Genomic DNA, 14,480 nt, shown 5'->3' with positions numbered 1-14,480 from the left:
TGACGTCGACGTCAACGACGTCTGCGGTCTGCTTCATCATCATAGCAAACAGAAGACATAATATAATATAACCTAAATATTTTAAAGAATTGACTAAAACCACGTGAAATAAATGGGTAGGTACCAAACTTATAAATTTTATATTTATTTAGGCTAAAATTCAATAGTTTTGTTATTGCCTTTGCCCATAATAAGTTAATGACTAGGGAACTTAACATGGTCATCTTCGTGACTTCTTTTTAGATGGGCAGCTAAGTTGTTCTTGTAATAAATAAATAAATAAATTCACACAGGGGTACACTTTCATATCTGTTGGCACAAACAACCGAATGAGTAATATTGATTATTCTATTGTTTAATTCGATATATCGGTTGGTTAGTTAGGTTAGGTTAACCTTACCTAACTAACCAAGCGATATATCGATCGATATTTTCATTCGGTTGTGCCAACGGTAATATAGGCCTACTGAACTTATACTACTTTACCTAACTAACCAAGCGATATATCGATCGATATTTTCATTCGGTTGTGCCAACGGTAATATAGGCCTACTGAACTTATACTACTTTATGTTATATTGCATTTTTTTCCTTATCTACCTAAATTAGACTATTTTAAGGGCTGCACTTTACTGTAGGTCCTACACTCGGTAATACTGAACTTATACCAGGCCTACTTATGTTATATTGCACTTTTTACGTTAGGGCCTATCTACCAAAACTAGGATATTTTTAAGCACTTTTTACCTTTGGCACTTTTGGGGTAAACGACTTAACTTATGTACTCCTTGTCTGATGTTATTTCTAGGAGGACCTTTTATTTAATGGTATATTTCATCACCATTATAATATTGGGACATATAGGATACATGGTGAAAACCTAAGCTAAGCCACTTGGTCAAGTCATGAGGGATAACAATGTGATAAAATAAATAAATATACATAAACATGTTACAGAAGAAAAGTGAGTGATTAAAGGGTAAACATCTGGATGGGTGGGTGTGTGAATTGAGAGGTGATGGTGGGGCAATGGCGTAGGTGGGTGAGCGAATTGAGAGGTGATGGTGGGGCAATGGCGTAGGTGGGTGAGCGAATTGAGAGGTGATGGTGGGGCAATGGTGTGGGTGTGTGAGTGTGAAACAAAATGATAATAAGTGGTAAGAGAATGAGTTATGTGCGTGATAGGGTGGGAGGAAGTAAGGAAAACAACATCTATGTATTGCCATATATTACTTTTACATCAGGAAAACAGAAACTAGGTAAAGTTGTAATACAAAATAAATACTACAGTATGCTGGTTTATGTGTGGACGATCTTATGAAGATAATTATGACCATAATATCAGTTGAAACAAACGGGTACAACCATGATATATTTCAATTTTAAAAATATATAAACAAATATACATATTTTATGAACAACAAAACATTTTTAGCTATAATTATAGTTTACAAAAAATACCTAGAGTAATAATATTTTGAGTTAACTGATTATATGAATTCAAATAACATTGTTACTAGAGGTTAAAATACCTTAATCTGTCAGTGTCATCACCACCAATGATAAGCGGCGACCGGTTTTAACCCAGCAATGGGGTCATCCTCAGGAGAAGAAAGACATTCAAATCACTCCGAAGAAGACGTCAGAAAGTCCAAAAATACATAATGAAGAACACTACATGTTTTACAAAAACGTGTGGCCACAACATATGCAGAGGACGGTACGCGTACGTTGAATTCTTCGTCTTGAACTTTGCCTGAGGATGACCCCATGCTCGGTTGTAACCGGTCACGGCTCATCTGTGAAGTTAATACCATTGACGTATTAAGGTATTTTAACCTCTAGTAATAATTTAAATTGTGATCAAGTGGCCAAAAATAACAAATTTAAATGAAGTAACATTTAGTTAAATAACAACACTGATTTCGTTGGTGTGTGATTTGTAATATTTTATGGGTACTTTGTCATAAGATTTTACAGCATGTACAGAAGAGAAAAAGAATCAAATCCAAATGTTTCATTTTGTAATAAATTATTACCTACATTAGAAGAAAGGATAAAGTCAATACATAATACCTGTAATTTTAATATTCTCAATAAGGATTACCGATTATGAACATCTTCATCCCACTCTTCATATTTAACACTTTGTCATAAAAACGGTTCTAAAGCATCTTCAATTGTTAATATTTGTGAGACATATTATATCAATCAATGAAAAATTACAATCCAGTAGATTTGACCAACATAAAATCTATTGGTATTTATATATAAACACCTCAAATTGGTATTCTTAAGTTAGTTTGGTCCAGGGCCGTATTAAGAATCTATGAGGCCAATTTGGCAATCCGGCGGCTCTCACCAGAGAGGCCCCTCTATATTCTGATTCTACGAAGGATGGAATTTTACGAAGCATAGAAATACACATGGTATTGCTTTAACTCGATGAATCGAACCTTTGTTTCCAAAATCCGATTGGCAAAAAGACGTAGGAGACTAGCTAATAAATGAGTCTATTATTTTTTTAAATAATAATATTAGGGGTCTTTTTTTATTTTTTAAGTCGGGGCCAGACATTTTTTATTTTTTTGGGAATGAGTAAAAACATGTTGACCTTTGGCAAAGGATCCAAATGGGTTAGTTTTTTAAAATAATTAATTTTATATATATTAATTGATACACTATAATCTAATATATAAAATTCTCGTGTCACAGTGTTTGTCTGCAAACTCCTCCGGAACGACTTCACCGATCGTTATGAAATTTGGTGTGTAAATTCTGTAGGTATGCGAATCGGACGTAAACTTTTTTTTTTACTATTTCCCGTTTCGAAATTCTTAAAAGGGCTCCGCCCCAGTGGCTCTGGAGTTTCCCATGTTAACCTTATGAGAAATGGAATTAATGAATCTTAACAGCTGTTTCAATTAAACAAGTTGGTTCTGTTCTATGATGTTCAATAGCATTAAAGTTACAAGGATTACCAACAGGGTGCAGCACTATTATTTCTTTTACATTTATGACAACAGCTAATTTGCAACCAAAAGGTGAGTGAGCGTAGCGAACGAACTTCAACCTGGAGGCGATAGCGTAGCGAACTAGCTAACCTGAAGGCAAGTGAGCGCAGCGAACGAGCTCCAACCTAAAGGTGAGTGAGCGTAGCGAACGAGCTCCAACCCAAAGGTGAGTGAGCGTAGCGAACAAACTTCAACCAGGACGTGATTGAGCGATGCGAACGAGATCATCTTGAAAATTAAACGTAACGGTACTTTCTTTCCATCGGTCTGTCTTAGGGGAAACCTATAACTTAGGCGATACGAAGTTCGCCGGGTCAGCTAGTCTTTTAATATAATTATTGATGCTCCATATCCATTATCCAGCCTAGAAGATATTATTGAACTATGTAAAACTATAGTTTGACTTAAATTAATGGATAAATGAATGTGACTAATAAATTATTATCTTTTTTCAGAAATGACAATCCATGAGACCAAGTATAAGAAAAAAGAATGTCAGTTTATAGCAAGGAAACTAATAGAATTCATCTCTGACATAGTTGTTTGAACAACAGCTAAAAATGATACTTATTAGCCTATACTAATCTTCAAAGAACAAGAAGTAATTAATTAACTAGAATGTAAAACTAGAATTTAAATTATTATCATTGTAAAAAATATGAAGAAAAACTTTAAGAATTAATATGCTATTATGTATCCTAAAATACTAGAGAAGACAGAAAAATCCCTCAAATATGTTGTAAAATCTCTGATATGCATAACAGTTTTATGAGCAAGAGACAATTTAAAGTTTATCTTGAATGCTACATGTATAACCGCTAAACATTTAGCTAATCCAAACTAGGAAGATATTTCAATTGACATACACGGTTTTCTAACTAGTTGGGCCCTCCGAATATGATAAGCAAGAAAGGACCAAGTTACAAAAATACCAAAACACATTAAAATGCATACTATCAAGTGTCTATTTTGCGGAAAAATCTGTTCAAAACAATTGTCAAAAGCTCATATATTACTACATACTGGCGAGCATCCCTTTAAATGTTTGGTATGCGAAAAGACCTTTGTCCAAATACATCAAATAAAGAGTCACTTGTTGAAACACTCTGGGAAGTGTACTTACAAATGTACTACATGTGGAAAATCCTTTGCATCCAAAGGCTATATGAAGAGACACTCATTGGTCCATTCAGGAGCGAGACCTTTTAAGTGTGATACATGTGGAAAATCCTTTACAACCATAAGTGATATGACGATTCACACAAGGGTCCATACTGGAGAGAGGCCTTATAAGTGCAAAACATGTGGAAAATCCTTTGCATCCAAAAGCTATATGAAGAGGCACTCATTGGTCCATTCAGGAGCGAGAGCGAGACCTCATAAGTGCAATACATGTGGAAAATCGTTTGCATTTAAAAGCTATATGAAGACACACTCATTGGTTCATTCAGGAGAGAAACATCATAAGTGTTCTACATGTGAAAAATATTTTGTGACAAAATACGTTTTGAAGAAACATCACAAAATGGTTCATGCTAAAGAGAGACCTTATAAGTGTTCTACATGTGAAAAATCTTTTGCAAGGAAAGACATTTTAAGGGGTCACCACAAAAGGGTTCATACTAGAGAGAGACCTTATAAGTGTTCTAAATGTGAAAAGTCTTTTGCAACAAAAAGTGATTTGACAAGTCACACATTGATATATCACAAAAGGGTTCTTACTGGAGAGATGAGACCTTATAAGTGTTCTATTTGTGGAAAGAATTTTGCAAGGAAAGACGTTTTGAAGAGTCATCTCACAAGGGTTCATAATAGAGAGACACCTTATAATTGTTCTACATGTAATAAATCTTTTGTAATGAAAGGTGATTTGACATGTCACATAAGGTTTCATACTGGAGAGAGACCTTACAAGTGCTCTACATGTGAAAAATCTTTTAAAACAAAAATAGCTATGAAGGAACATCACACAAGGATTCATACTGGAGAGAGACCATATAAGTGCTCTACATGTGAAAAATCTTTTGCTACAAAATATGGTATGAGGTCTCACATAAGGGTTCATACTGAAGGGAAGAGACCTTATAAGTGTTCTATATGTGAAAAGAATTTTACATTGAAATATGTTTTGAAGATTCATCACACCACGGTTCATACAGGGGAGAAACCTTACTAGTGTTCTATATGTGAAATATCTTTTGCAGAAAGACAAGCTTTGAAGGAACATCACACTTAAGGGTGCACACCAGGGTTGCCACTCATCCCGATTCTGCCAGGACAGTCCCGATTTCGGTTCCTTATGCCCGTATTTAAGCCTATGATAATCCGGGGAGAGGGGGACCATGTCCCGATAAGACACACGTCCACATTCTTTTCATTTGTTGCAATGAAATACTTAACAACAGTAGTTTATTTGTTTTGTTGTTAAGTTTTGGGTACTTTAAAAATTTTTTGTCTTTAGCCTGACTTATTTGTTCATTGGTGGGACCCATTACTCAAGATGAAATGCTAGGTCAATGTCATGACATGTTTTTACAAATAGCAGTGTTTTATCTTGAACTGTTTATTTCTTTAGTTGTATTCTAGAGGTTTTAGCAAATTTCCATGATAGTTTTAGATGTTGGTAGATGGCAAGGTAACAGTGAGACCTGGGTCAGATTAACTTTTTGTTTTGTTGACCCCAGAGAGAACAAAATTGTAATGTTAAATTGTCACGTTTTTGTATATATAGATGTATAGATGAGATTCATAGCCTAAAAATAAACAACCAGATAATCAATATAAATTTTCTGTTTGTCAAAAAAGTGGTTGAACCCAAATTAACACATTGTTTTTTTTAACAATACGCTAAAATTGTCATATTTTTTGTCAGATTATGCTGAGACAAAATTAAAACAAATTTGTTTAACAAGTTTAATTTTTTTCTTTCATACCTATAGAGCACCTAGGCTCTTTGTTAATACATAGGTTTGGTAACACACCACATTGTAACTATCATATCATACACTAACGAGTTTATGTTTATGTTGTTAATTTAAATGTTTTTTTTTATTATAAATGTTTTTTAATTTAATTTAAATGTTAATTTATGTTGTTAATTTGCCGATGCTTGATGGCAAATCTGTGCATGCATACCTTCAATTTGAGACCTATTTCATGAAAATTGGTCGAATAGAAGAGCCAAACGAACTCGGAAAAGAGAAACAAAATTTAACTCCCATAAGAAATACATGGGGAGCAAATTTTGTTTACGTATAAGCCGAGTGGGATTATAGATAAACATATGCCGATGCTTGATCACAAATTTGCGTGCATACCTTCAATTTGAGACCTCAACATCAATCATGAAAATCGGTCGGGTAGTAGAGCCAAACTGACTCAGAAAGGAAAAGAAAAACAAAATTATTTTACAATACGTGGTAGGTTTATTTAATCTAAAACATTATCATATATTATTAACTAGCTGGCCCGACAGACGTCGTCCTGTCCTATTGTGGTTTTATGTCACATGCTCGTTCATTTTTAAGATGAGCTCGTTCGCATGGCTCAATCACGTCCTGGTTGAAGTTCGTTCGCTACGCTCACTCACCTTTAGGTTGGAGCTCGTTCGCTGCGCTCACTTGCCTTCAGGTTAGCTCGTTCGCTACGCTAACTCGCCTCCAGGTTGAAGTTCGTTCGCTACGCTCACTCACCTTTTGGTTGCAAATTAACTGTTCTCATAAATTAAAAATAAATATAGTGCTGCACCCTGTTGGTAAACCTATTAACTTTTTAATGCTATTGAACATCACAGAATCAAATTTGTTTAGTTGCACCAGCTGTTAAGATTCTTTAATTCCATTTAAATATGAGTACTCATAAGGTTAAAATGGGAAACTCCAGAGCCACTGGGGCGGAGCCCTATTGACGGATCTGCACCAAACTTCACACAAACCATCCTTGAATAATGCTTAATAATGCCTGAAAGTTTCATTACAATCTGTCGAGCGGTTTTGGAGTCCATAAAGGACAAACATACAAATATACAAACATACATTGGATTTTATATATATAGACTACTCAATTCTACTTATTTATTCTATCAACCCAGGCTCTGCTTTAGATTTTTTAGTGTCTAGAAATTAATGTTATTACTAGATTTTCATGGAAACAGTATGACAATTACAATGTATATTTGTTTAAAGCCTTTTTTTACTGTCAATTTTTGGCTAGTCCTATGCTCTTTCATTTCATATTGTATCTGTTTTCTTTCTTCTAAAGCATCTTCAATTGTGAATATTTGTGAGACATATTATATCAATCAATGAAAAATTACAATCCAGTAGATTTGACCAACATAACATCTAGTGGTATTTATATATAAACACCTCAAATTGGTATTCTTAAGTTAGTTTGGTCCAGGGCCGTATTAAGAATCTATGAGGCCAATTTGGCAATCCGGCGGCTCTCACCAGAGAGGCCCCTCTATATTCTGATTCTACGAAGGTTGGAATTTTACGAAGCATAGAAATACACATGGTATTGCTTTAACTCGATGAATCGAACCTTTGTTTCCAAAATCCGATTGGCAAAAAGACGTAGGAGACTAGCTAATAAATGAGTCTATTATTTTTTTAAATAATAATATTAGGGGTCTTTTTTATTTTTTAAGTCGGGGCCAGACATTTTTTATTTTTTTGGGAATGAGTAAAAAAATTTTGACCTTTGGGCAAAGGATCCAAATCCAAATGGGTTAGTTTTTTAAAATAATTAATTTTAACCTATATATATTAATTGATACACTATAATCTGTTAATATAATTATACAGGGTGTCCCGGAACTCTCTACCAATATTTTAGGGCATTGATCCTGGGTAAGAAACGTACCTAAATATCATATTTAAATTGTCCGGAAGTCCTTAGTTACTCACACAGCCGCCATTTTGTTTTTTTTCAGTTATTATATTTTTTTCTAAAGAATGGTTAAACATACGAAATGGAAACTTTGCACAAACATTTATGACAACTAGACAAAGCTGCAAAAAAATATGAAGATTTTTCAAATCCATAAAACAAAATGGCAGCCATTTAAAATTTTCTTTCTTAAATAACTTAAAAACCATTGATTTTACAAAAATTTTAAATGGCCGCCATTTTGTTTTATGAATTTGAAAAATCGTGATAATTTTTTGGTAGCTTTGTCTAGTTGTCATAAATGTTTGTGCAAAGTTTCCATTTTGTATGTTTAACCATTCTTTAGAAAAAATTAATAACTGAAAAAAATAAAATGGCGGCTGTGTGAGTAACTAAGGACTTCCGGACAGTTTAAATATGATATTTAGTTATGTTTCTTACCCAGGAGCAATGCCCTAAAATATTGGTAGAGAGTTCCGGGACACCCTGTAGATGCTCTATATCCATTATCCAGCCTAGAAGATATTATTGAACTATGTAAAACTATAGTTTGACTTAAATTAATGGATAAATGAATGTGACTAATAAATTATTGTCTTTTTTCAGAAATGACAATCCATGAGCCCAAGTATAAGAAAAAAGAAAGTCAGTTTATAGTAAGGAAACTAATAGAATTGATCTCTGACATAATTGTTTGAACAACAGCTCAAAATGATACTTATTAGCCTATACTAAACTTCAAAGAACAAATGAAGTAATTATTAACTAGAATGTAAAACTAGAATTTAAATCATAATCATTGTAAAAAATATGAAGAAAAACTTATTTAATTTAAGAATTATTATGCTATTATCTATCTTAAAATACTAGAGAAGACAGAAAAATTCCTCAAATATGTTGTAAAATCTCTGATATGCATAACAGTTTTATGAACAAGAGACAATTTAAAGTTTATCTAGAATGCTACATGTATAACCGCTAAACTTTTAGCTAATCCAAACTAGGAAGATATTTCAATTGACATACACGGTTTTCTAACTAGTTGGGCCCTCCGAATAGTTACTAGCTTATCTGATAAGCAAGAAAATACCAAGTTACAAAAATACCAAAACACATTAAAATGCATACTATCAAGTGTCTATTTTGCGGAAAAATCTGTTCAAAACAATTGTCAAAAGCTCATATATTATTACATACTGGCGAGCATCCCTTTAAATGTTTGGTATGTGAAAAGACTTTTGTCCAAATACATCAAATAAAGAGTCACTTGTTGGAACACTCTGGGAAGTGTACTTACAAATGTACTACATGTGGAAAATCCTTTGCATCCAAAGGCTATATGAAGAGACACTCATTGGTCCATTCAGGAGCGAGACCTTTTAAGTGTGATACATGTGGAAAATCCTTTCCACTCATAAGTGATATGACGATTCACACAAGGGTTCATACTGGAGAGAGGCCTTATAAGTGCAAAACATGTGGAAAATCCTTTGCATCCAAAACCTATATGAAGAGGCACTCATTGGTCCATTCAGGAGCGAGAGCGAGACCTCATAAGTGCAATACATGTGGAAAATCGTTTGCATTTAAAAGCTATATGAAGACACACTCATTGGTTCATTCAGGAGAGAAACGTTATAAGTGTTCTACATGTGAAAAATATTTTGTGACAAATTCCGTTTTGAAGAAGCATCACAAAATGGTTCATGCTAAAGAGAGACCTTATAAGTGTTCTACATGTGAAAAATCTTTTGCAAGGAAAGACATTTTAAGGGGTCACCACAAAAGAGTTCATACTAGAGAGAGACCTTATAAGTGTTCTAAATGTGAAAAGTCTTTTGCAACAAAAAGTGATTTGACGAGTCACACATTGATTTATCACAAAAGGGTTCTTACTGGAGAGATGAGACCTTATAAGTGTTCTATTTGTGAAAAGAATTTTGCAAGGAAAGACGTTTTGAAGAGTCATCTCACAAGGGTTCATAATAGAGAGACACCTTATAATTGTTCTACATGTAATAAATCTTTTGTAATGAAAGGTGATTTGACACGTCACATAAGGTTTCATACTGGAGAGAGACCTTACAAGTGCTCTACATGTGAAAAATCTTTTACAACAAAAATAGCTATGGAGGAACATCACACAAGGATTCATACTGGAGAGAGACCATATAAGTGCTCTACATGTGAAAAATCTTTTGCTACGAAATATGATATGAGGTCTCACATAAGGGTTCATACTGAAGGGAAGAGACCTTATAAGTGTTCTATATGTGAAAAGAATTTTACATTGAAATATGTTTTGAAGATTCATCACACCACTGTTCATTCGGGGGAGAAACCTTACTAGTGTTCTATATGTGAAATATCTTTTGCAGAAAAACAAGCTTTGAAGGAACATCACACAAGGGTGCATACCAGGGTTGCCACTCATCCCGATTCTGCCAGGACAGTCCCTATTTCGGTTCCTTATGCCCGTAAGCCTATGATAATCCCGGGAGAGGGAGATCATGTCCCGATTTTTCCTTAACCTAAGGTGGCAACCCTGGTGCATACTGGAGAGCTTTATAAGACCTTATAAGACACACGTCCACATTCTTGATTCTTTTCATTTGTTGCAATGAAATACTTAACAACAGTAGTTTATTTGTTTTGTTAGTAAAATGTTGTTAAGTTTTGGGTACTTTAAAAAAATTTTAGTCTTTAGCCTGACTTATTAGTTCATTGGTGGGACCCATTACTCAAGATGAAATGCTAGGTCAATGTCATGACATGTTTTTACAAATAGCAGTGTTTTATCTTGATCTGTTTATTTCTTTAGTTGTATTCTAGAGGTTTTAGCAAATTTCCATGATAGTTTTAAATGTTGGTAGATGGCAAGGTAACAGTGAGACCTGGGTCAGATTAACTTTTTGTTTTGTTGACCCCAGAGAGAACAAAATTGTAATGTTAAATTGTCACGTTTTTGTATATATAGATGTATAGATGAGATTCATAGCCTAAAAATAAACAACCAGATAATCAATATAAAATTTCTGTTTGTCAAAAAAGTGGTTGAACCCAAATTAACACATTGTTTTTTTTACAATACGCTAAAATTGTCATATTTTTTTCAGATTATGCTGAGACAAAATTAAAACAAATTTGTTTAACAAGTTTAATTTTTTTCTTTCATACCTATAGAGCACCTAGGCTTTTTGTTAATACATAGGTTTGGTAACACACCACATTACAATACAACTATCATATCATATACACTAACGAGTTTATGTTTATGTTGTTAATTTAAATGTTTTTTTCATTTTAAATGTTTGTTAATTTAATTTAAATGTTAATTTATGTTGTTAATTTGCCGATGCTTGATGCTTAAAAAAAGCATGCTTTAGCATCTTCTCTAAAATCTAAAATCTAAATCTGTGCGTGCATACCTTCAATTTGAGACCTATTTCATGAAAATTGGTCGAATAGAAGAGCCAAACAAACTCGGAAAAGAGAAACAAAATTTAACTCCCATAAGAAATACATGGGGAGCAAATTTTGTTTATGTATAAGCCGAGTGGGATTATAGATAAACATATGCCGATGCTTTATCACAAATTTGCGTGCATACCTTCAATTTGAGACCTCATTCTATCAACCCAGGCTCTGCTTTAGATTTTTTAGTGTCTAGAAAATAATGTTATTACTAGATTTTCATGGAAACAGTATGACAATTACAATGTATATTTGTTTAAAGCCTTTTTTACTCTCAATTTTTGGCTAGTCCTATTCTCTTTCATTTCATATTGTATCTGTTTTCTTTCTTTATTTTATTAGTTAAGTCTTAGATTAAATATTACTTTAGAAATACATTAGTTTGATAAGTTACAATCATCGATCTCTATTACTATACTGCTGTTGTAGTAAGAGATCGATGGTTACAATATGATATTTATTAGAGGAATTACAAATAGAATTGATTGAATTTAATGGAACCAACAATAGGTTTTACATTACGTAGGTTTTACAATATGGCGGGGTTTCCTCAATTTGATGATAAGGTTCTAGTTCTAAGTTACATATACTTTGAGTTCTCTTATTACAGAATATAAATCCAACTGGTTAACGGCCAGGGTCCATGGTGGTGAGTTGTCCTCTCTCCAGCCTTTAACTCCAGGCCTGGTAGAATTGGCAACGTCGCAAGTAGGTTTTTTAGTGTCACACGTCCCATAAGATAACATGGCAAACAGGTGAACTCAGCTCATTAATTCACACTTTGTTGATTTAATTTAAGTTTATGAACATAAATTTATTAAAATGAGCCATTGGCCCGTCCTACGTACGGGACTCGAGTAGTCCATTAAAACTGTATATAGTTTTATCAATATGTCTAATCATTGACTATACACAGAAGTCCCTAATTCAAGGGATTGTTGTAATAAAAAAACTGCCAAGATGAATTAAAACGTGTGATCATTGTTAATTTTCCCAACCTTTCTTCAAAAAGTCGAGTAGAAAAATAATTTCCATAAGTTTTCTTTTGAAGACTCGTGAACTTCGAATCGTTTACAGCAATGGTTATAGAATCTTACTTATTTCCTATAATCAATGACAAAATCACAGAGTAAATAAACTAATCTCATAGTTCTATAGAATATTTTTATATTCAACCAGCTGTTAGTTATAACAAATTATATTGCATTGTATTTGTTATGTACATTTTGTAAAGAACAAATACCCCCACCGCAGCAAACCTGCAGACTAAGCGAATTTCCATTTGCCTGATTGGATTAACACTAAAATGTCTCCTTAAAAATATCACATTTATTCCCTATTTAAATCAAATCAGTTTAACACATACTTAGGTTTGCTGCAACAGGGAGCGTTAAAGTGTTTTTTAATGTAAAATGTTAATAGTTAGTAAGAAATAAAAACATTTTCTAAATTTGGGCAAAATATGTTAATAAATAAGCAAACTACAACAGTTTACTTATCCTCCATAAGAACAACATGGGAATTTTAAATTTACAATTTTTTTGAATTTTCTCCGCAACCATTAGGCGCATTATAACGCTTCAATATACTAAATTATTTGTTTTTTTAAGCTCTACAAAATAGTTTGGAAAGAAATTGCAAAAAATTAAGTTTTTTGGGTCAAAAATGGGAAAAACCCATTTTTACCCCATAAAAGCCCCCATAAACCCCTGTTCCCATGGTCCGATCATGCTGGTTCGCGAACTCGTTCGAATAAACGTAGGTTTACACGTTTGTACCGTACCAATTTTCATCAAAATTGGATTATTTTTGCTCGAGTTATCGCGCTAACGGACACATATATATATATATATATATATATGAATTTGAACGGATGCTATTTTTGGCCTCTAGGGACCTCAAAACAAAAAAAAATCGGTCCCGGGTCCAGGTCTTACCATGAGTACTACGGTAATAGCTTATTCCCTATATGGGAAATTCGCTAAAAGAAAAATACTCTCTGACTTATATATTTAAATATACATTACTCTCCTTGCAATATTCTGAAATGATTTTCAACTGATTGGTTCTTTACAAATCTTGGTTGCCCCTGGGTTGGAAGAACAAAGTGAATAAAAATAAACAACAGAGCGTTGGCAGTGGAAGCTTGATGTTAAATAAAAATTGAGTGGGCCCTGTAGAATAAAATTATTCCCAGAAGTCCTTAGGGGACGTCCCTGGTACTGTTTATAGTTCTTCCAGTGCTGAAAACAATCTTAAATCTACACTGACTCTACTTTACACACTACCTACCACACTAATTTTAGTGTTGCACTTCAAAGGTGTATCCTTTGTAGTGGCTTCTTACTTGCTATAATTACCAAAACTCTATTGAATGAATTTGTATTGTACCAGAAATGAAATACCAAGGTTATTAAGAATTTGATAAATATATAACAATTCGATTTATTAAACAATAGGTACCTAATTATCTAAGTATCAACATAGCAACAATTTGTTTTATAATTTAATCTCTATGCTGAATATAACTCGAACAGTAATTAAAATAGTGAACACGCATACTGCTGCACCTTCATAAAACCTGTTTCATCGTTATTTCCATAAACGACATATTCAAACAAGTCCCCCCAAATCAAACCTCAAGACCATCATAAAAATCATCAAATCAAGCAATAGAGACATTCTAATTTCAAGCCTCCCCCCGCCCTCAACAAATATCCACACTATCAAACTCAAATCAGAAACATCAATGTATTCATCCAATAGTTTCATAACCCGCCCAGAATAAAAGTTCTTCAATTTCATAAATTTTTCCAACCGTTAACTGCAATAAAGCTGAAATATTTCAAACACAAATATTGTAATGGCAGAATAGATATCGTCCATCTATCACGAGAAGGCTACCGTATGCTTATCGCATCACTATCACCGCTTATCAAAACGGAACCAACTGTTGCGCCACCCCACCCTGCCCAGTCACTACACTGCTCAGCCAAATAGACAACAACAATGGATCAGCTGTCCTACCCCTTCACGCACTCACTTAATGTCGTTAGACGAAACATTTCGCTGTTGCTAATAGTTTTTCAGTGTTTGCAA

General features: G+C 33.6%; 1 protein-coding gene across 3 annotated transcripts; it reads left to right on the top strand.

Moving 5' to 3' along the window:
- The first annotated feature begins 4 nt into the window (after window positions 1–4).
- Window positions 5–11,062, top strand: LOC129001020 (zinc finger protein 888-like). Of its 3 annotated transcripts, none has more exons than XM_054428150.1 (2): window positions 5–116; window positions 8,514–11,062. In XM_054428150.1, the coding sequence occupies exon 2, from the start codon at window positions 9,028–9,030 to the stop codon at window positions 10,255–10,257; it is 1,230 nt and encodes a 409-aa protein (XP_054284125.1). In that variant the 5' UTR covers window positions 5–116; window positions 8,514–9,027; the 3' UTR covers window positions 10,258–11,062. The 3 variants fall into 3 exon arrangements, with proteins under 3 accessions (XP_054284125.1, XP_054284127.1, XP_054284128.1); XM_054428152.1 differs by lacking the exon at window positions 8,514–11,062 and adding an exon at window positions 3,470–5,229 and having other exon boundaries at window positions 21–116; XM_054428153.1 differs by lacking the exon at window positions 5–116 and adding an exon at window positions 920–964.
- Window positions 11,063–14,480: the final 3,418 nt, after the last annotated feature.

This window comes from Macrosteles quadrilineatus, unplaced genomic scaffold (assembly GCF_028750875.1).
Source record: "Macrosteles quadrilineatus isolate MER2022 unplaced genomic scaffold, UCM_ALF_1.0 Scaffold_8__2_contigs__length_117827958, whole genome shotgun sequence".
NCBI lineage: Eukaryota > Metazoa > Arthropoda > Insecta > Hemiptera > Cicadellidae > Macrosteles > Macrosteles quadrilineatus.
Note: the sequence above shows the minus strand (reverse complement) of the source record. Positions and strands in the feature narration are given on the sequence as shown.

Excerpts from the sequence above, each read along its gene's own strand:
- LOC129001020 (XM_054428150.1), top strand. The coding sequence starts at position 9,028 with ATGCATACTATCAAGTGTCTATTTTGCGGAAAAATCTGTTCAAAACAA.